A 19,960-nucleotide genomic window follows, 5' to 3' on the forward strand; every position below is an offset into this window, starting at 1 on the left:
CACTTTAATTTCTTTGCAGGCCCTTCTCATTAATCATAGATAGGGTTGAGATAAACCATTATGTTTGCCCTTACTCCTTTCCAGTCTCTTATCTCCTTTGAACAACATTGGTTCTTACGGGACTCATGAAATTTCCCCAAAGGTGAGCAGAATCCGTGAGAATACTGTTTTTTATTTGTCTTTGTGAGGAAGGTTGCTATCATATTAGATCCTTCTGTTGTATGGGCCCTTGCTTTATAGTTGCTTTCTTTTAAATTTTGGTTATTAAGAATGACCACATTGTTAAAACTGCTTTAAATTGGTATCAGTTGATTTTATAGAACAGTGGAGTGGAAAAAACAAAGAAACACACAGTGCCAGCATTTGATAATGACATCTCACTGCATGGAGCTGCCAGAATGTTTGTGAAAAGTGACCAGTCTTTAACATTTAATATACAAATAGTTTTTAGCTTCACTAACAAAAAAATATTCTATTGATGCATTTTGCCTTTCCTTAGAACATTTATTTTTCGGTTTACCAACCTTTGGAGAACACTTCTTGAGGGGGAAAAGAAACAAAACACCTCTGTGGCTGTAGTACTGCCAAGTGAATTAAACTGAGCTTTAAGTGAACGTGTGCTCTTTTAAATGGCATATCCAAAAATTGATCGCATTTCTAAAGGAAATATCTGTTAAGAACCATCTCAGTTTAAAATATCTTTATAATGTCAGCGTACAAGGGTAATGACCCATTTTGTAAAATCTCCTTATATAAACAGTCTAATCCTTAATTTTTTGTGGTTCTTTCTTTTTTTTTCTTTTTTTTTCTTTCTTTCTTTTTTTTCTTTTTTTTTTTTTTTTAATTCCTCTGTTGTAGATTCCTAACTGTTGCCAGTTGAGAAAATATTTAGCTTGGACGTAAAACAATGACCAACCACTCGTGTCTAAAAATTCATTGACGTTTTGATCTCTTTGGAGTCGCCTTAGAGCTGCAGTGAGGCCCAAACACCTATCTTTTCATCCATCTGAGTCATTGCTCCTCCAGGAGAGCCCTGATCTGTCTCTAAGGAGACTTGCTGGGCCCTGTTTCACTGACTTTCTAAAAGTCATGTCAGTGCTAGCCGTACGTTAGCTGCGTTCAGAGTTTTCAGAATTTTGACCCCTGCTTATAAAGCTTCAGAATTTTGACCCATGCTTATAAAGCAGCACATACTGGACATTATGTGGTCCTCAGGTAGTTGTTCAGGCAAGCTGCTCAGCCTATTTTTATTTCTCTGCTGTTCACTGTGACCCTCCCCTGGGAAGCCAGCTCCAGGACTTTGAAATAGTGTTTATTTTCCAAGCTGTTCAGATCTCGGATTTTCTATTGGGCAGAGGGTCTGAGTTGGGTGTCAGTGGGATTCAGTTGGGACTGTAGACCACTGTTTTCTGTGGCGTTCCCATCGAACTTTATTTCTGACCTCAGTGTACGTATTTTCGTGACGTGTGCTTACGCCTTTCAGAGCCCTTCAGGGCTGTGTCGGTGACTGGACAGTTCTGCTGTGCCTCCTGAGGCCAATTCCCGCGGTGCCACCTGGCACGCGACCTCCCTATTCTCTGTCTGGCCTTGCACGTGCGTTTCTAGGTACCCCCTTCCCTGACGGCATACGCGCCTTCCTGGTACCTGCCCTAATAGCAGCTCTCCAGGCACTGGTCTCGGTGCCTTCGCTGTCCTCTGCTTCCACTCTCACGGCGTTTGAGAGCCAGAAACTACATTCTGAGTCAAGGATGCCCGTGCTTTTCTTGGAACATTCTAGATTAGTGCCGCCAAATGCGTGGGGCAAGGCAAATACTAAGGGAGTGCTGTGAATCAACTGTTGTTTCTCTAGCAGAGAATAAAGGAGTTTGCATGACTAAGCCTCCCACCTCATTCTGCCACTTTTTAAACTTGGTAACTCATCCTGACTTGGGGATGGAACGTTACAATCGAGGGCGTTCAAGCTGCAGAAAGATAGATTGAACTGTTAAAACCTTTTCAGAAGAAAACAACATAGTCCTAGGTGTACATGTGTCATGATCTTGGCATGGCATTTTATGATACAGACGCAACATCCACATAGTCTACAAATATTTCTTGAATAATGCCTGTCAGCTGCCAGGCAGGGTTCATCTACTCCTTGAGGATACACAGCAAATACAACAAAACAAAAGGCTGTCCTCGTGAAGCGTCCCTCATATTGTTAAAACCTAAGTTGGAATTTTAAAACTAGAGATAGTTCCGGAAAGACAGCATAGAACTCTAAGAAATGAGAGGTTTTTCCATTAAGGTATCCTCTGAGTACTTCAGATCTTGCTTAATGCAGTCGGGCTCTCCCTTCCTGGGATAGTCGCACAGCAAATCCATTAATGTCTTTCAGTTACATATAACTCACCTGTAATTGAATTCTTCACTTGAGAGAGAGAAACGTTCATACAGTGAGTACGCTTCATTCCCTTCCCAGTCTTTAAGGTGTATTTTAAGCACGTAGGGCTGTTGATTGGTCACTTGGAAAACAAACTCATTTCCCAGCCAGTGTTCACCGGAAGGGTTCCCAAATCCCTGCAATCCAAGTTGTAAAATTCAGTCACCTCATTTATTTTTAATTCATGTATTTGAAATCAGTAGCCTATCAGTGTAACCTGGGGTGACTGTCAGATACTCAGCAGAAATTCTTTCCTGTATTCTGAAAATTTGGCGGTCTTCCAGATAAGAAAGTAGATTTTTAAAAGGTCTGCTTTAAGAAACCAAGCTGCTACTGGAAGGAAATTAGTATTAGAGTAATTAGAACTACTTGGGGAATCACCAGGAGAAACATGAGCATAAACCGCTCAGGTTATGGACGTGCAGTTTTGTAAAACAGTTGGGTTACCGAAAAACACCGAGCCTGCCATTAAAAATAAGCCTCTCACTTGCATGCCTTTGTTTTGATCTCTAGTTTATACTACACTGACAGGATCATTCGTTACTGGGGAGACTGAAGCATCAGCTAAAGGGAACCCTTTGATAACAAAAATTGTCAACGGTCATTGGTTAGTTTTGGATTTGTGGTGAAGGTTCTGCAGATCTTGAAAATCAGTTTTCACAAAGAAAATTGTGTTCAGATGGGTTGAAGAGTATTCATACCACTTTATATTCGTTCCAAGTCCTCTGGAAGTCAACACTGCCATCTTCCCGCCGCTGAATGATGGTCCACCCACCTCCAGCTGTCTCCATGTCGCAGTATGCCTGCCAGTGGGAAGTGCACAGTCATTGTGTGGGAAACATCAGTGAGTCAGGTCTTCATTGGAACTCACGGAAACAGGACAGATGGAGATACCTATCATGTGACTTGTGCCATGGGGTCAATCTTTGTGGCCTTCCAAGAAGCAGATCATTCTGAATACATTAAATGTTTATTTAGTTTTAAGAGAGAAAGAGAGAGAGCGCACAAATGGGGAAGGGGCAGAGAGAGAGGGAGACCGAGGATCCGAAGTGGTATCAGCACAGAGCCTGACGAAGAGCTCGAACCCACACACCGTGAGCTCATGACCTGAGCTGCAGTCGGACACTCAACCGACTGAGCCACCCAGGCGCCCTGGTTTTAAATACAGTAAAACCTTGGCTTACGAGCATAATTTGTTCCAGAAACATGCTTGTAATGCACAGCACTTGTATATCAAAGCGAATTTCAAGAACCATTGGCTCGGTTGTGATCATGTGATGTTTGGTGTCACATACTTTTTTGTTTGTTTGTTTGCATTTTTTAAATGTTCATTTTTGACAGAGAGAGACAGAGCACAAATGGCACGGGGTGGTTGTGGGGGGTGGGGGAAGTAGAAAGACAGGGAGACACAGAATCTGAAGCGGGCTCCAGGCTCCAGCTCTCAGTACAGAGGCCCACACAGGGCTCAGACTTCCGAACCATGAGATCATGAATTGAGTCGAAGTTGGAAGCTTAACCAACCGAGCCACCCAGGCACCCCTCACGTACTACTCGTATTGCAAGACACTGCTCCCTTATCAAGTTAAAATTTACTAGAAATGCTTGCTCCTCTTGTGGATCACTCCCAGAACAAGTTACTTGCAATCCAAGGCTTTATTGTATGTTAAAAACCAGGAATTGAAAATGTTGATGGCAGGTAAACAGTAGTAGAACAAGATTTCAGTGCTGATGACAGTATGACTTTCCTCTGTTCTAGGCTAAAGACCCACCCCCAACAGCTGACCCAAAGATCGCTGTTTCTTAGAGATTTATTGTGAATGGGACATCTTGGCATTTTGGCCCCAAACCTCATCTCCAAACTATAGAAATCTACTAACTGGTGTTTGCAACCCCAGGAAGTTTTATGGTAGTTGCCAGTCCCTATCAGCTTTGCAGAGAGTTGTGTAGAAGGGGTGTTTTTGCACTGTAGGCTTTCTGAGACCCCTGTTATATTACGTTGTGGGGCTAGAAGGCTTCTTCCACATGGGACAAGAGTCTGTTCCCCCCTCAGTATGAGAGATCTGAGGCTCTGTGCACCCAGCCTGGTGTATGGGACCTGAGAATCCGTTGGGAGCTCTGACCCACAGATCAGGACTTCAAGCCTCTTTGTACTTTGCTCACTGCCCGTGGTATTTCACTTCCTAGCTATTTTTATTTTTGCTTTTAAACTGGCTTGGTGGGTTTAAACTTTGCTCAGAACACAGAATTCCTTCTTGGGCTAGGACCATGCATGCTCAGTTTCCACTCAGCTGGAGTTTTATTATGAAATTGAAAACCCCTGAAAATAAGATTACATAAATAGTTTTAAATAATGAGATTATAGTAGAACGAAAAATTTTCCCAGAAGGTTATGATAAATTTTCCTACAGCATACAAGGTAGTAAATATGAAAGTTAATGTTCAAAGCCAATGAGAAATAGTCTTCCCATGTTGTTTTCCTTTGTGTTTTGGGGAAATGGTAGAGATAATTTTGGCAGAGTAGGTCTAAATGTAAACTATTCTGCATTTGTGAGTTAAAATTGTAAAGAATGGGGGATGAAGGAGAACCAAGAACACATGTAGACCCCTCATTTTAAGCGGCTTGCCTGACGCCTCATTGCTAACGATATAGACAGCTGACCTGGGGACCCAGCTCCCTGTTCTCCAGCAGACTTCTCTCTGTGTCTACAAGGGCCCGTTGGCCCATATAGCTTTCCCTGATGATCCTATGTTTGGAAACATATGCTCCAGTAAAGAAAACTACATTTATTAAGAATAAAATGATTTTCCCATTTTTAATTAACCAGATAGATAAAACTGACCTGCTTAAGGTAACCCCTTATTGTCTCCCTGTATTGGTGTATTATTATTGTTAATTATCTTGTGATCATTGCTCAATACCACTCTGTTCCAAGTACCACACTTGGTACTTGGCATAGGTTATCAGCAACCCTGAAGCAACTTTGCTGTGATGCTGTAATGCTGCCCTTTTGAAAGGAGAAAACAATGGATAAAGTGAGATTAACTTGACCGGAAGTGCAAGATATAGGACTTGAATAAGGTCTCTCAGATTCTTCATTCTGTACTGCTTTTTCTACCATACCATGCAGCCCAAAACAGAGTAACTTGACCCTTTTGTTAAGAGACCAGAAGTCCCTCAACACAGCTCCAAGCTGATCTCAGTTCATGAATAATGCTGCCTCTTGTTTGCCCGTAGTCCACCCAGTGGTCCATACTGCTTAGTTCTCTCAGTGTCTTCTAAAAAAATTAGTATAGTAAACTAGCTTAATATTGGTTTGAGGAGTCATATGTGTACAGAGAAGTCACTTCCTCTGTATCCTAAATAGCATGCCAGTGGGTGGAAAGACCAGATATGGATTGGGGCAAGCCTATCCTTACTCCAAGAATGTTTGATTCTTTGCTGTCAAAATCACCATTATGAAGTCAATGATACTTAAAATCAGAGAAGTTCAGTTTTGTATGAAAATCAGAGTCCAGATTGGCTGAGAGTCACTGCCCGTGTGGAAATGGGTGGGGCCGTACTAATCTCTAACTCCACCACGGACAGTGATGAGATGATGAGAACATTTCCTCAATGTTTTCTTGTCCCACTTAAAAAGAAAAAACAACTGAGCTGAAGTGTCATGGTGAACTGAGTTGTGAAACTTTCAGGGGAAGATCACGTTCAAAGAGAGTTGTCCACATAGCCAGAGAGCACGGAGTGAAAAGGACGAGGTAGATTATCTCAGGATCAGGAAAGCAGAAGTCTTCGGACAATGCCCAAGACCTTACCACTCCAGCTACAACAAACCTGAGGGCGGTTAATACTTTTGGTTAGCGCACGACTACATGGTTCAGGGACCTGACATCTTGCTTCAAAGTCTTTCAACAAATAATGCTTGATTTAAATGCCATGCTTCGGCTCTGAGGCCATGGTGAATGACTGATAAAGCCGCAAACCCACAGATAAGCACTAGGGGACAGGTACCCTGTGAAATTTAGGGAAGGCAGTTATTAGGTCTCTGACCAGCAAGAGCATATTCAAATCCCTCTGGTGCAGTTTTTATTGTTTGCAGAAACCTAATGGATTTTTCAAAAATAAAGTTGAAATACTTGGGCCCTTTTGGAAAAGGTCAGCCCAGAGATCTGCTGAACGTTCTTTTCCTGAACTAGAAGAAACAGGGCAAAAATGACTACCCTGTCATGCAGAGAAATTATCTCAGCATCTTTGGGGGCAGTCCGAATGGTAAACAGTTCCTATTTATCGAACTGATGGTTAAGTACCAAGCCCTGTCCTAAGTGTCGGATCTCCATCCTCATCTCGGAACAGCTCTAGAAGACTGGGGTTACTTCATGATGTTACAGATTGGGAAACTGAGACCTCACCCAGGGTAAACGACTTGTTCAGAGGCGCAAATTGGCAGAGCCAGAATTTAAACTCCAGTCTCTCAGACCCTCTCTCCCTGGATCAGGTTGTGAATTACGGAGGCTTAAGTCTGAAAGGGAATCTACAAGTAACTTAATCCGGAGCATTTATTTTACAGATGTGAAAATTGAGGTTTTGTAAGATTATTGTTCCCTGCTGTGTAAATGAGTTGTTTTTACTGCAAATGTTTAAAAGAAGTATAAATCCTAATGTTTCCAACCATGACCTGAGGCTCATGTCACATACTCCCGCCCCCCACCCCACAGTACTATATATCTTCATCTTGCCATAGAACCCTCCAGTTAGGACGTGGGGTTGATTGAGCGCCTTGGGGCCGGAACATGGTGCTGAGTCAGGAAAACCTTTTCAGAGCAGTAGGTTGGGGCTGTGTAGTGGGCGATTGCCCTCTGGATTTGCAAAGCGTCCGCCTTGCACTGATATCCTCATTCCCCCTCCCATTGCCACTCCTGTCCCCATTTGCTCTAGGCCAAGAAGAGACCAACATCTGGTGACAGACAGTAGTTCCCAAAAACTTATGAAAACCACATTGCAAAGGGGATCGAGAGCCATAGCACAGAATCTGTTCGTTACTTTCTCATCTGCAACAGACCATTTATGTTTTGTTTTTCTCCTCGCTAATGCGCTGCTTCTAGGGCACTGGGGACATTAACTGATTTCCAAGGTTGATTTAAAGCAGCACGAATGAATTGGAAAGATTTTCTTTGGAAAGTATTATCTTGAATAGCACAATATTTATCTTTTAAATTCATAATCAAAGTATATATTACTGCTTCAAGTTCTCTCTTTAAACCCTTAATGCTTAAATTTTGAAATTGTTTTTCATTTGCATTTTAAATACTGAGGATAATACTGAGTTCAAAGAGGTAACACTTCCAGGAGCCTCTAAAATTTCCATTGTGATACAGTATCGATGGCCTTCTCTAGAAGTGTTTACATTGGTTCGTTCATAAGGGCGCCTGGGTGGCTCAGTCGGTTGGGCGACCAACTTTGCTCAGGTCATAATCTCACAGATGGTGATTTTGAGCTCCATGTCAGGCTCTGTGCTGACAGCTTAGAGCCTGGAGCCTGCTTCGGATTCTGTCTCTCTCTCTCTCTCTGCCTCTTCCCCGCTCGTGGTCTGTCCCCCTGCCTCTCTCTCAAAAATAAACATTAAAAGATTGTAAAAAAAAAAAAAAGAAGTGTTTACATTGGTTCCACATCTAGCCGTTCGAATTAGATGCAAGCATATTTATAATCATTTAATATATACAGCTGTCTAATCATTATAAAAGACTTCACGCCGAATCTCATGTAATATTGTTTTAACTTATCAAACCTCTGGGAGAAGCCACATTGAAATGTTCCTTGGGAATGTGATTTCTTTTTTCCTTACCTGAAGCTAGGTGTCTTCCAAAGCAACTTCAGGAATCATGCTCCCTGAGTAATCCAGAAGGACTAAGAATAATTGAATCCAACTATATCCTAACTTCTCCTGCTGAAAGGTTCTGGCTGTTGGTTCACTTTCTACAAAGTAATTGAGCTTATGCCTTGAAATAAAGTCCAAATACTTGAGAAGAAACTGAGCCTCTCTCTTTGGTGGTATGTTTTAAGTCTTCCAGCCTACATTAGATGGGGTAAGGATAGCCCACCCACGTGGATAGCAATCCACGTGGTGTGGACTACAGACTCCTGGGTGTCCCTGAGACCCTTACAGTGAGTCCGCCAGGCTGGAACCGTTTCTGTAATGACACTAAGATGTTTTCGGCCTCTGACAGGGTAACGGTGTTTGTACTGATGGCACAGAATCATTTGGGGTGGGGGGCGGGGTGGGATCTGCTAGCACCCTGGGATGAATCGAGGGAATAGCCCACACTGTATTTGTGTCACTATATTCTTGAGTCACACACTCGCAGTTGGGAAGAAAATAAGGCAGTTTCACTTCAGGATGTCTTTGACAAAGCAGCAATGACTATTCACTTTATTTAAGCCTCTACTACCAAATATAGGTCTTCCTATATGCTCTATGCTGGAGTGTGAGATGTCTATAAATCCCTTCTGCAAACCAAGGTACCGTGGTTGTGTCAAAGCAAAGCTCTTGTGGTGGTTTTAGTTGTGACCTACGCGAGCCTTTTTTTTCTTTCTTTGATGGAATACCATTGCTACTTGAAATAGCCAGTGAAAGACAAACTATTTGCTTATGTAAACTCTAGTATTTAGAAGACATTTTCTTTAAAATGAGTGAAACCAGTCTGACGCTTTAAGGAAAACAACTCACGGTGCGATGATTAAGTTAAACGCAACGAGAATAGGAGAGAGAGGTCTGTCTCCTACATTATGAGATAGAAATTTTTGCATCACTGATGTGTACGGTCAGCATCTGTGCACAGTGACTGCACTTGGAGCCCTCGGCAAGTACCTGTTGTGAGGTAGACGCTCTGCGTTTGTGGCTTGGCTGTGCGTGAAGCGGGGAAGGGTCTGGGCGTGTGAACTGTGTTATGTACTTCCTCGGCCTCCAGGAAGCCTGTTTCCGGCCAGGTAGTTGAAAACAGGACACTGTCACCATACCTTTATCTCCTCTGTGGAGTTTGGGAACACCAGCGTATAGATGCCGTTCGCCGTCCTCCCTGACTTGAATGCTTCTGCACAGTCTCTGAAAACGACTGCTTCTTCCTTAGCACTGAAGGAGTTCTTCGCTGCTTTAAAAAAAAAAAAAATAGGAAAGCATTTAAAGGGAGTTCATGAAAAGATAAAAGTTTATTATTTTGAGATGCACTCAGTGGTAAGTTTTATTACGTTTGAATTCTTATAATAAGCAAAAGGGACACACCAGCTCTTCTCCTTTCCAAAAAAAATTACTCCAGTAAGCCATACTTCTTTTTTTATTAATCAACTACATGTAATGCAACTATTTTGCAATTAAATGTAATAAACAGTTACTTTAAAAAAAAAAAAACCTTCCATCTTGACTAGAATCACATAAAGTTACTGCAAAAGACTAAAAAAAGAACGTACCTAAAAACAGTGGTACCTTTCCAGTGGCTGCGTGGCATATCCCATACAGAGGCCACGTCTTGATATATTTCTTTAGACTGTTGGGTAAAGACATTAAGTATTCTTTGGATTTTTAGACCCTGACCCACAGTAGTTTGTGTTCAAGACTACCATTAATGTATCTATGTTTTTGAAATTCTTACTCTAAGACAAAAAGTCCTAGTATTACAAAAGTCCCTCAGATTTTTACTCTGCTCTCAACATTTAGATTTCCCAACCCTTTCTGCCATTAGAAAAAAGGTGTGTGTGTGTGTGTGTCTGTGTGTGTGTGTGTGTGTGTGTGTGTTCGATCATTCTTGCAGGTATTTATAGTAATTCTAGAGACCTACCAAAGCACAGGTGTCTGGACTAGATGTACGGGTGGGCATTACAGGTAGACAGTCTCTGCCGTCACATCAGCTAGAGACACGTGGGGAAAGGAAAGCCATTTCTGCTACTCTGTCTCTCCTGTGCTCCTGATCTCTGCCAGGATTTGAGCTGCATGGTTTTCTCTACTTTGGCTCATCAGAGCTAACACCTCAAGTTATCTTGCTCCCACCAGATATCAGATGATTGTCTTTTCCTTTTCTATGAAGCTGAAACTCTGAGTTTTCCCAGTTATAACAGACTGAAACTCTAGCTGGAAGGCGCCTACTGCGAACTGGCCTTCCAGTGTCAATCCTGCCATTTAGCATCAAGATAGCGCTGTTTCTGTTTGTTTCCTTGTGTAAGCAGAAACCTCGTTTAAGTGTTTCTATTAAGATTGGGATAACTGCATGGCTCGAGGATGATGAGAGAACACATTTCTTATGAAACTGAAGAATATCTTCACAGGATGTAAAATGCATCCGTGCCAAGAGAACACAAGTTTAAAGGACATTAGGAAATAAATAAGCCACAGTAAGAACTAGACCCGATTTGTTTACGAAAAAGACTTAAAATGAAAATACCGCACAGATTATGTATCACATTTCGGATTAATGACTGAAGCTGCCTCCCTTTTCTCCTCTAATATCCAAGAGAGATTGGAAGGTTAAAACAGTAATAAAGTAGGCAAAACGTAACTAAGGATGGACTGAGAGAAGGGAACTGACATATCTTGAGTGCCAATTTTATGCCAGTCAATGCAAGCATTAGCTCAATCTTCACAACAGTCCTCTCTGGGTTTAGACTCGCTTTTTCCACATAATAAATAAAGTCCACTGTGGATTAGTAACTTGTCCAGCCTCATAGCACCAGATAATGATGGAACTATAACTCAGAGTAGGCTCTTTGAGCCCAGGAATCGTCTTTGGGGTGTTTTGCCTCATAATAATTAATTAGTATAAATATGTATTCCCTCTCTCCTCTTCTTCCTTATTTTTATTCTATTTTATTTTTTCCTTCCTGAACAGCATTTTTAAAAATTTTAATTCCAGTACAGTTGACATACAGTGTTATAATAGTTTCAGGTGTGCATCATAGTGATTCCACAATTCAGGGAACGGCCTGCCTGACTCAGTGCTCATCATGATAAGCATGTTCTTTGATTTCTATCGCCTGCTTCCACCATCCCCTCACTCACCTCCCTTCTGGTAACAGCAGTTTGTTCTTATAGTTAAGAGTCTGTATTTTGGTTCTGTCTCTCTCTCTCTTTTCTTTTCCTTTGTTCATTTGTTTTGTTTCTTAAATTCCATGTATGAGTGAGATCATATGGTATTTGTCTTTCTCTGACTGACTTACTTCCTTAGCATAATGCCCTCTGGTTCTACCCATGTTGTTGCAAATGGCAAGATTTCATTCTTTTTTCATGGCTGAATAATATTCCATTACATACATATATTTTCCCCGTAATTTGCCTATTGTAGATAATGCTGGAATAAACAGAGGGGTGCATGTATCTTTTCAGATTAGTGGTTTCATATTCTTTGGGTAAATACCCAGAAGTGGAATTACTTCCTCCTTCTTTTTTAATTGGTTCTGTATTAAGACCCTGTAAAGCTTTTATAGGAAACATGTAAGAGAAATAGTCCTTTTCTGACAGATGAGAATTTTTAAGGATTTTGAATTTCATTTAACCAATGCAATTAAAACAGAAGAAAAGATGATAGGTAAATTTGACTTACAGTTTGATGATATCATAGTCAATAAATTATGAACTGTCTCCATCAGATCATGTTGCTGCTTTTGGAGAACTGAGCTATTCACCGTGGCGGTCACTAATTGTTTTTCTAGTTCTTCAATGATGGAATTTTGCTTGGATACTAATACTTGGAGCTGATCTTTCTCTTCTTTTATCGACTGTAGTTGAACAATATGCTTGTCTTCCATGTCTAGTACTTTCTTTTCCAGGAAACTTGTAGAGGGAAATAATTGTTAGTTTAGTGAAGGGTTTTCTGATTGCTTTATATACATCAACTCAGTTTTGTACTTCTTTTTTTTTTTTTTTTTTTTTGTAATGCTTATTTACTTTCAAGAGACAGAAACAGCGGAAGTGAGGGAGGGGCAGAGAGAGAGAGGGAGACAGAGAATCCGAAGCAGGCTCCAGGCTCTGGGCTGTCATCACAGAGCCCAATGTGAGGCTCAAACTCACGAACCATGAGATCACGACCTAAGCCAAAGTCGGACGCTTAACTGACTGAACAACTGAGGTGCCTCTCGGTTTTGTAATTCTTAAACAATCTTTAATATTTATTGAATTCCTGCTTCTCCAAGGCCCTCTGTTAAGTTGTTAAAGGAGTTGCCGCAGCCCTGAAGAAGCTCTCAAACTTGCCGAGAACTCTAGATAAGCAGATGGGACATAGATATGAGGATAAAATACCCTAACCAAAATGTAAGGTCCGTAATTAGAAGTTACCACATGGAATGCATTTGCAGACCATGGTTTTGCTGAAGGGAATTGTGGACAGTGAGAAGGCAGCCTTGGTGTTGGGAGCACATGGGGGCGAGTGGGAAGCCCAGGCTGAGAACCTCACTTCTGCATGTGACCACCTGTGTCACCTGCGTCAGGCTGTTCCCTGTCTGCATCTCAGGTGAATGTCTATCTAAATGAACATCCACCTGTAGATATAAATTTCTATGTAAAATGAAAGCAGTAGATTAAAGATCTCTGAGGTCCTTCCTAGTTCAAATAATCTGTAAGTCTACGATGCCTTTTTGAGGGCAGTAACATTTTCTGAATCTTTAACTCTGTGAGCAACATTACTCAGCCAAGGAACTGACTACCCACTAAAGGTCTTACCTAGAAGCAGTAACGATCAGTATAAATAATTATTATTAGAAATTCAGTTGTAAGTCTTAAATTTATCCCAGCCAAGTCCTTGTAAATTGCTATATGACAGTAAGTGTTGTTCACTATTCCAAGTCAGAAAGTAAGCAGCTACTGTAATACCCTGATTTGCACTTTATTTATATTTCATCAGTTTTCTCCTATCTCTTTTAAAACTATTACATCTCATTATTTTTCCTGCTATCAGCTTGTTCTTTTAATTGTGTATCATTTTGTTAATTTAAAAACTAAGATGACTTACTCTAAGCAGAAGTTAACCTAAAAATAAACGCACAAGGTGTACCCAGGTGGCTCAGTCGGTGAAGCATCTAACCCTTGATTTCAGCTCAGGTCATGATCTCATGGCTTGTGGGATGGAGCCCTGTGTCAGGCTTTGTGCTGACAGCTCAGAGCCTGCTTGGGATCCTCTCTCTCTCTCTCTCGCTCTCGCTCTCGCTCTCGCTCTCGCTCTGCCCTTCCCCCACTCGTGCTCTCTGTCTCTAAAATTAAATAAATATAAAAAAATAATAAATACATAAAGTTTTTCTGTTTTCTGCCTGAAATCATTTCTAGTACTATCATTATAGGCAGTATGCTTTCAAAGCAATCCTGTGATGCTTGACCTAGACAATTAACATAAAATAAGTGAGGCATTTTTAAATTACTAATCTACACTGCCTTCAAAATGACATTGCTTGAAATTTCTTATCCAGCTGTATTCTGTTGTCTTTAATACTTTGTGACGAGGCATAAGAGAAAGATGGGATAGTCCTGTGCTCCAGAGTGTGAATGAGAGTGTGAACACTCCTAGATGCATTTTTTTTTTTAATTAGCCTGTAATGAAAAATTTTTTTTTTTTAATTTTTTAAAAAATTAGCCTGTATTGAAGAGTTTAGCAGGTCACCCCAGACCACACTGGCTCTGAGAGCAGGACCATGTAGGCACGGAAGCACAGATCATGGCATTTAAAGCTATAAGGAGTGTCAGATCATATCCTCCAGCAACACTTTGCAAAATGCAGATTGGGACCTGTTACTGGCCTGTGAGATCCATTTAATGAGTCACAATCAGCACTTTTTAAATGAGAGCGAATTAATTACATAGGATAAAATAGATGAGAATCGAGTGCAAGTTCATAGCAACAACTCTCCACGCTGCAACAGATACCGAGGCCCAGAGTGCTAAGTGGCGGAAGGAAGGAGATGGGGCGGTATGGGGAATCCATACGGTGGGTAACACTCTGTAGTGTGGTGTTTGGTTTTCTGATACAGGGAAATCAGTGTGATCATCACCATAAAAATTGGACTTAAGGACAGCTTATCTTCCTATTAACATAACTCACAGGCAGGTGAGGAGTGTGAGGAAATACCCTGTGTAGGCAGAAACACCAAGGCTGAATCCTGTTTCTTTTATGAGTTTTTATTGGCTCTCTTTAGAAGGGGGCAGCATCCATGGCAGCACTTTTCAATAACAATAATTACCGTAACAATAATCACAATTTAATTGAGCTGGTACAACTAGGGCCTAAATGAATCATTTATTTTTAAAAGAAAAAAAAAAAAAGGAATGATTAGGTGAAAAACACATAGTAATTTTCACCTTCAGCTGGTGAACCTAAAAATGGTATAGTGGCAATTTTCAGAATATCATCGACCCTGATCAGTACTCTGACTTCATCTGAAACTATTCCATGAAGAAAACAGTTTCACTTTTGGAGACACATTGAAAGTAATTTAAAGAAATGGTTTGGCACATGTGCAGAACATTCACATATATTTGTAACGATGTTCTTGCGAGCGAAATCCTAGGCTAGTCAAAATGCAAGGCACCAGAAAACACAGCATGCCAAACTCACCGAAAGATGAAAAATCATCTGCACAGTTTCCTTATTTTTATTTATTTACCATCATCAACAGAAGCCTTATTATCGTCATTTCATATTTGTGTCAAAAGAGGCTGTGATTTCTGCAGCCCCTGCAAAGATTATTCTTCCTGCAGGTACAGAGTTGTTACGTATGGTGTTTATGACAAGTCTGCTGATAAAAAAGCTATCCCTTTCACGATCTATACTGTGGGAGGCCATTCGGAAACAATCTGTGTACAACTCCTGCGTGAGTGAGAGATTTGCAGCCCAGGCTGTGGTGCACTGCTCTTGTAAGTGATACGCAGTCTTAGCGTGTCGGGTATGTTTGACACGGCGGTTTTACGGAGGAAATGTGATGTTTAACCTTAATGTCATATAAAACTAAACTCCCAGTATTGGAAAAGTGTACTGCTGGTCCATGTAGATTCAACTGGAGGAAAACATGAAAGATTTAAGTAAAAAAATAAAAAAGTTGGAGGATCACATAGGCAAGAATAATCAGAAGGTACGGCGAGCCTCAGGATGGTTGGGATCACTATTTTATACGTTGTGAAGCTTTGACATACAGAGACATTTCCCCAAATCATGATGAGCAAAGGATGTAGGGAAAGTTGTTGATTGTATTTCAAAGCAATTCCAGCTGACTGTGCGTAACGAAGTTTACTTGTAGTAAGTGAAAACAAGAAGCAGTGTGTCTGAACTCAGGAAGAAGATTTATACTCCTCAAGGCAAAAGGCAGTACGATTTGGCAAATATTTACAAAGATGATACTCGGGAAACATAACTGACATGCTTAACTGATAATTTTCGTGTTTTAGCATACTAAATTAGAAACATAAGGAGGGGACAGTGTGCAATACCAGGGTGCATTCAACAAACTAATCAAAACCTAGGTATCTCCCAGCCCATATTGTTTTGGCAAGCAACAAAAGTAATCACTCAGCTCCTGTATCTTCCTGTCACTGCAACTTCATTAAATAAAAGAGAACATTATTAAATAAGACCATTTTAAGAGATTGTTGTATCTCAACGTTTGGTCTCAAACTTTTATTTTTTTACTTTGCAGAAGAAAAAAACACTGAAACACTACAGAAAAATATTTGAATTAAAAAACTATATTTGCAAAAGAATAAAAAAAAATCTATTTGCTTTTCAAAATTCTAAATCAATAGTGGGCTAAACTTGTTACCCAAAAAGAGAAAGAATTATTTCAGCTGAGTTCTTGATTAACAGGAAAGAATGATCATAAGACAATAAGTTTATCATCATTTTTGCGTAAGAAAAAATTATTTACTTGAAATTACTTAGTTCTGAAATACAGTATATTGTTGTCTGACCATTCTCCATGTCATATGCACATCCTGGTTAGAAACAAGTTGGTAGACAAAATTATCTTCGTGTACTCCCGTCTGCAATAAGCCTTTGAAAACAATCCCCACTGATCACCCAAAGTTTGTTTTTGTATTGGCTTTCTTGGGATTTTTCTAGATCTTATTTAAATATTAACATAATATTTATTAATGACTTCCATTTTTACTTTATCATATGTTTTAAGAGTAACTTTTGCACCATGAAATGTGCCTTGTTTACAGTGTTAAGTGTAGTTTTCCACCTGTGGGTCATTTTGCATTGGAAGTGATGACGTTCCCAGAGGCAAAGGTAAAAAGCCTGGGCCAGTGTTACTTTTATTCCAAGACACTGGCAGCATTTTGTCACAGATTAACTTGGGCGGTATTGAGGCAGAGCTTGGAGAATCACTGGAGGAGAATCTTTAAGGGCCCAGAGAATGAAAAACATTGAAGACTGGATTAGAAGGCACACTTCCACTTTTTCCCAAACCCTCTCCCTGCCTTTCCCTCACAAGGTGTCCAGTCCTGACCCTATGCATTAAGAAATCTGGCATTTTGGAAGCCATTCTTAGAAGTGATAGTCATGTGAAATAGGCTTTCAGATCTACAAGGTATGCAGTTCTGGTTTATAAATTTTTTTGTGTGTTTTTATTACCTGTTCTTATCTTGCAATTTGTTTATTTCACTGGTCTGGTCCAAAATCTGTTTTTCCAATTTGCTGGTGGAAAGGGAATGTTCCAGAAGCTGAAGTTCAAGTCTTGTTGTCTGATTTAATACCTAAATGTAACAAAATAAAATTCCTATTTGTCATTTTTAAAGTTACATATAACTTCCTTTTAATTAAGTCAGCTAAATTATAGGAAAACATAACTAAAGCGTTTTTTATTTACCCAAGTATCTTATTTTGGCATATTCTTCATGTTCAGAAAAACCTTGAAGTCCTGGATTGCCTCAGACTGTGGTTGTTTTGTTTTTTTTTTTCTGTTTTTTTTTTTTCAACCGTGTCTTTTTTTTAGAAAGTGTTTAATAGTTCTAGACAGTAGTATTTGTGTCAAATAATATAATGCTGTTCCTGTTGTCATGTTTTAGCATTTCTTTTCACACAGTGAGCCAAGTAGGAGTATACAATGGTCATATTTAGTACATCAGAAGTTGTTGATAAATGAAAAAGGTTTTGCCTTTGCTCAAAACGAAATGCGGTTCTCTTACTTGTCAGTAGACGACATGGTTAGAAGTCACATGCTTCCATTCTATAAAAATGTAGCTCATTTTTATTTTTATTTTCTTTTCTTTTTTTAATATTTTTAAAATTTTTAATGTTTATTTCTGAGAGAGACAGAGTGTTAGCAGGGGAGGGGCAGAGAGAGGGGGAGACACAGAATCCAAAGCAGGCTCCAGGCTCTGAGCTGTCAGCACAGAGCCCGATGCGGGGCTCGAACCCATGGACCGCAAGACCGTGACCTGAGCCAAAGTCGGATGCTCAACCGACTGAGCCACCCAGGCGCGCCAAATATAGCTCATTTTTAGCCCAGCATTTCCTACTTTGTATTCACTTGGTTAGCCTTTCATTTTTTTTCTTTTCCACTTCTCTCCTTTCTTTTTTTAATTTTAAAAGTCATGTCAGCCAGTTGGGAAACAGTAATGCATCACTATGAAGTTCAGTTTTGCTCTCTGGGCCCTGTCATATGCACTGTCACTGTTCCTGTCGTGTTCCAGCAACTTTAAGGATGACTTCTTTGGCGTTCGGCTACCTTCTAGCAGGAAGAGTCTGTTACTCACATCCTCTGGGTTGTGGTTATTCAGGATGTGACATCACGTGTAAGTGTAAGGCAGAATTGTTGCCCAGGAATAAGGGTCCTTGAGAGAACCATTGTTTGTTCAGGGTCTGTGTCATTCATAAAAGGCCTGGCCTGGCCCCACTGAGCAGCTTTAGGGACAGTCCTGTCCTTGGTCAAAGCTGGATGAGTTCATACCATGAGCTCATTCTTGTTGAATGAATGATGGCATTAGCTAGCAGAAAGGTTGGGTTTTAATATTAACACCTGGAATATAGATTTGGCCTACATCTTCTTTGGGCCCAAATATGCTATGTCAGTTATTTCTAAAAGGAACTGGAAACTTGGGTCTTTTATTTAATTACTAAGGGCTAGGAAATGAGCACAATGGGCCAGAGATAGGGAGGAGGGCATATAGGTCCTGACCGACCAAGGATCAACTGCGATGTTTTTCCATCACTTTTCCAAAGGCCTCCAGAGCAGGTGACTGTCTATCCAGGTCAGGTGGTTGTCTCTGGTCTGTAAGACCTCCGATCTCTACCTGTCCCTCATTGTCCAGTTCAATAGCCTCTGAATCTGACAGGCTAGAAGAATCTTCTAGTCAGAAAATTTTAGGTTTGGATTTAAACCCGTTTCACACAGTAATTGCTCAACAAATGCCTTAAATAGATTTGGTGCATAATTTGGTCCCTTTTCTAGGTTCAGACATTTTAATGTGTTTAGTTGGACATTATAGGCTGATTTCTTTATAGTCATCTTCTGATTTTCCCGTTACCATAGATCATGTGATACCTAGTTTCACAATTGATGTTTTAAAAATCATGTGATCCAACCAAAGCTTAATAAAAGCTAGAAAAACTGACTTACACAGGATTTAGCAAAGGTTTAAATCATTGCTTTTTTGAGGCACCTGGGTGGCTCAGTCATTTAAGCATCCGACTTCGGCTCAGGTCATGATCTCACAGTTCATGAGTTTGAGCCCCGTGTTGGGCTCTGTGCCGACAGCTCAGAGCCTGGAGCCTGCTTCGGATTCTGTGTCTCCCTCTCTCTCTGCCCCTCCCCCCCTCATGCTCTGTCTTTCTCTGTCAAAAATAAATAAAAACGTTAAAAAAAAGAAAAAGAAATAAATAAATCGTTGCTCTATGTTTTACACTTTATTACCATTATCAGAAAATATGAGAAATGTTTACTCAACAGACATTTTTTGAATGAGCTTGATTTCCCGCTAGCTTTGCTATCAAATGGTGAGCGGTGTGACTTAGGCATTACTAATTTATTTTAATAATTAACTACAGATATGTTGACACACTTACATTAAAATTTTTACCTTTTCATTTTTCACTTGTATCACCTCTTGGGATTACAGTTTTCATACCTTGTGAATTCATCATGTGATACAGTTCTATTTTTCCTACACTGTTGTAACATTGTGGAAAGACTTGGTAAAGAAGTAACTTCTTAGTCTAGCCTCAGATAAAAGTGTTTTATTCTCCTACTGCTTCCTACTGTTTACCCTGCTTTATCCAACACTTCTTATGGAGACAAGGAAAGAATACCTGTACTCTTCTAGATATGATCTTATTACAGTTGGGAGGCTTGTAGTTTCTCTTACCTCGTGTCCCCTTCTGGCTCATGTCTGGCATTTCTTTCAGCTGAAGTAGCATATGGAAATAATAATACATCATAGAAAGTATTTGCTATTAAATCTACTTTTTTTTTTTTTTTGAGCATTACTTAAAACTGAGAGTAGGAAGGTACTAACTTCTTAAGCTTATAAAGAGACCAGAAAGCAGATGTACCAATGTTGAGACTTGAACTAGGAGCATCTC

At 40.2% G+C, this 19,960-nt stretch overlaps 2 protein-coding genes across 4 annotated transcripts in view; one reads left to right on the forward strand and one right to left on the reverse strand.

Moving 5' to 3' along the window:
* The window catches only part of MCPH1 (microcephalin 1), a 268,842-nt gene that overhangs the window by 135,505 nt on the left and 113,377 nt on the right, over positions 1–19,960 (forward strand). The gene's annotated exons all lie outside the window — the stretch shown is intronic.
* ANGPT2 (angiopoietin 2) overlaps positions 1–19,960 on the reverse strand; it is a 59,429-nt gene that overhangs the window by 6,593 nt on the left and 32,876 nt on the right. The window contains exons 3-7 of one of the 2 annotated variants that reach the window (XM_042982861.1): positions 17,012–17,133; positions 12,002–12,231; positions 9,432–9,559; positions 3,124–3,225; positions 2,393–2,559 (exon numbers count right to left, since the gene is read on the reverse strand). In XM_042982861.1, coding sequence (XP_042838795.1) covers positions 2,393–2,559; positions 3,124–3,225; positions 9,432–9,559; positions 12,002–12,231; positions 17,012–17,133 — 749 coding nt within the window. Of the gene's footprint in view, positions 1–2,392; positions 2,560–3,123; positions 3,226–9,431; positions 9,563–12,001; positions 12,232–17,011; positions 17,134–19,960 lie in introns of both variants that reach the window. The other variant, XM_007089219.3, reaches the window with a different exon arrangement.

The sequence above is a fragment of the Panthera tigris genome, chromosome B1, assembly GCF_018350195.1.
Source record: "Panthera tigris isolate Pti1 chromosome B1, P.tigris_Pti1_mat1.1, whole genome shotgun sequence".
Taxonomy (NCBI): Eukaryota; Metazoa; Chordata; class Mammalia; order Carnivora; family Felidae; genus Panthera; species Panthera tigris.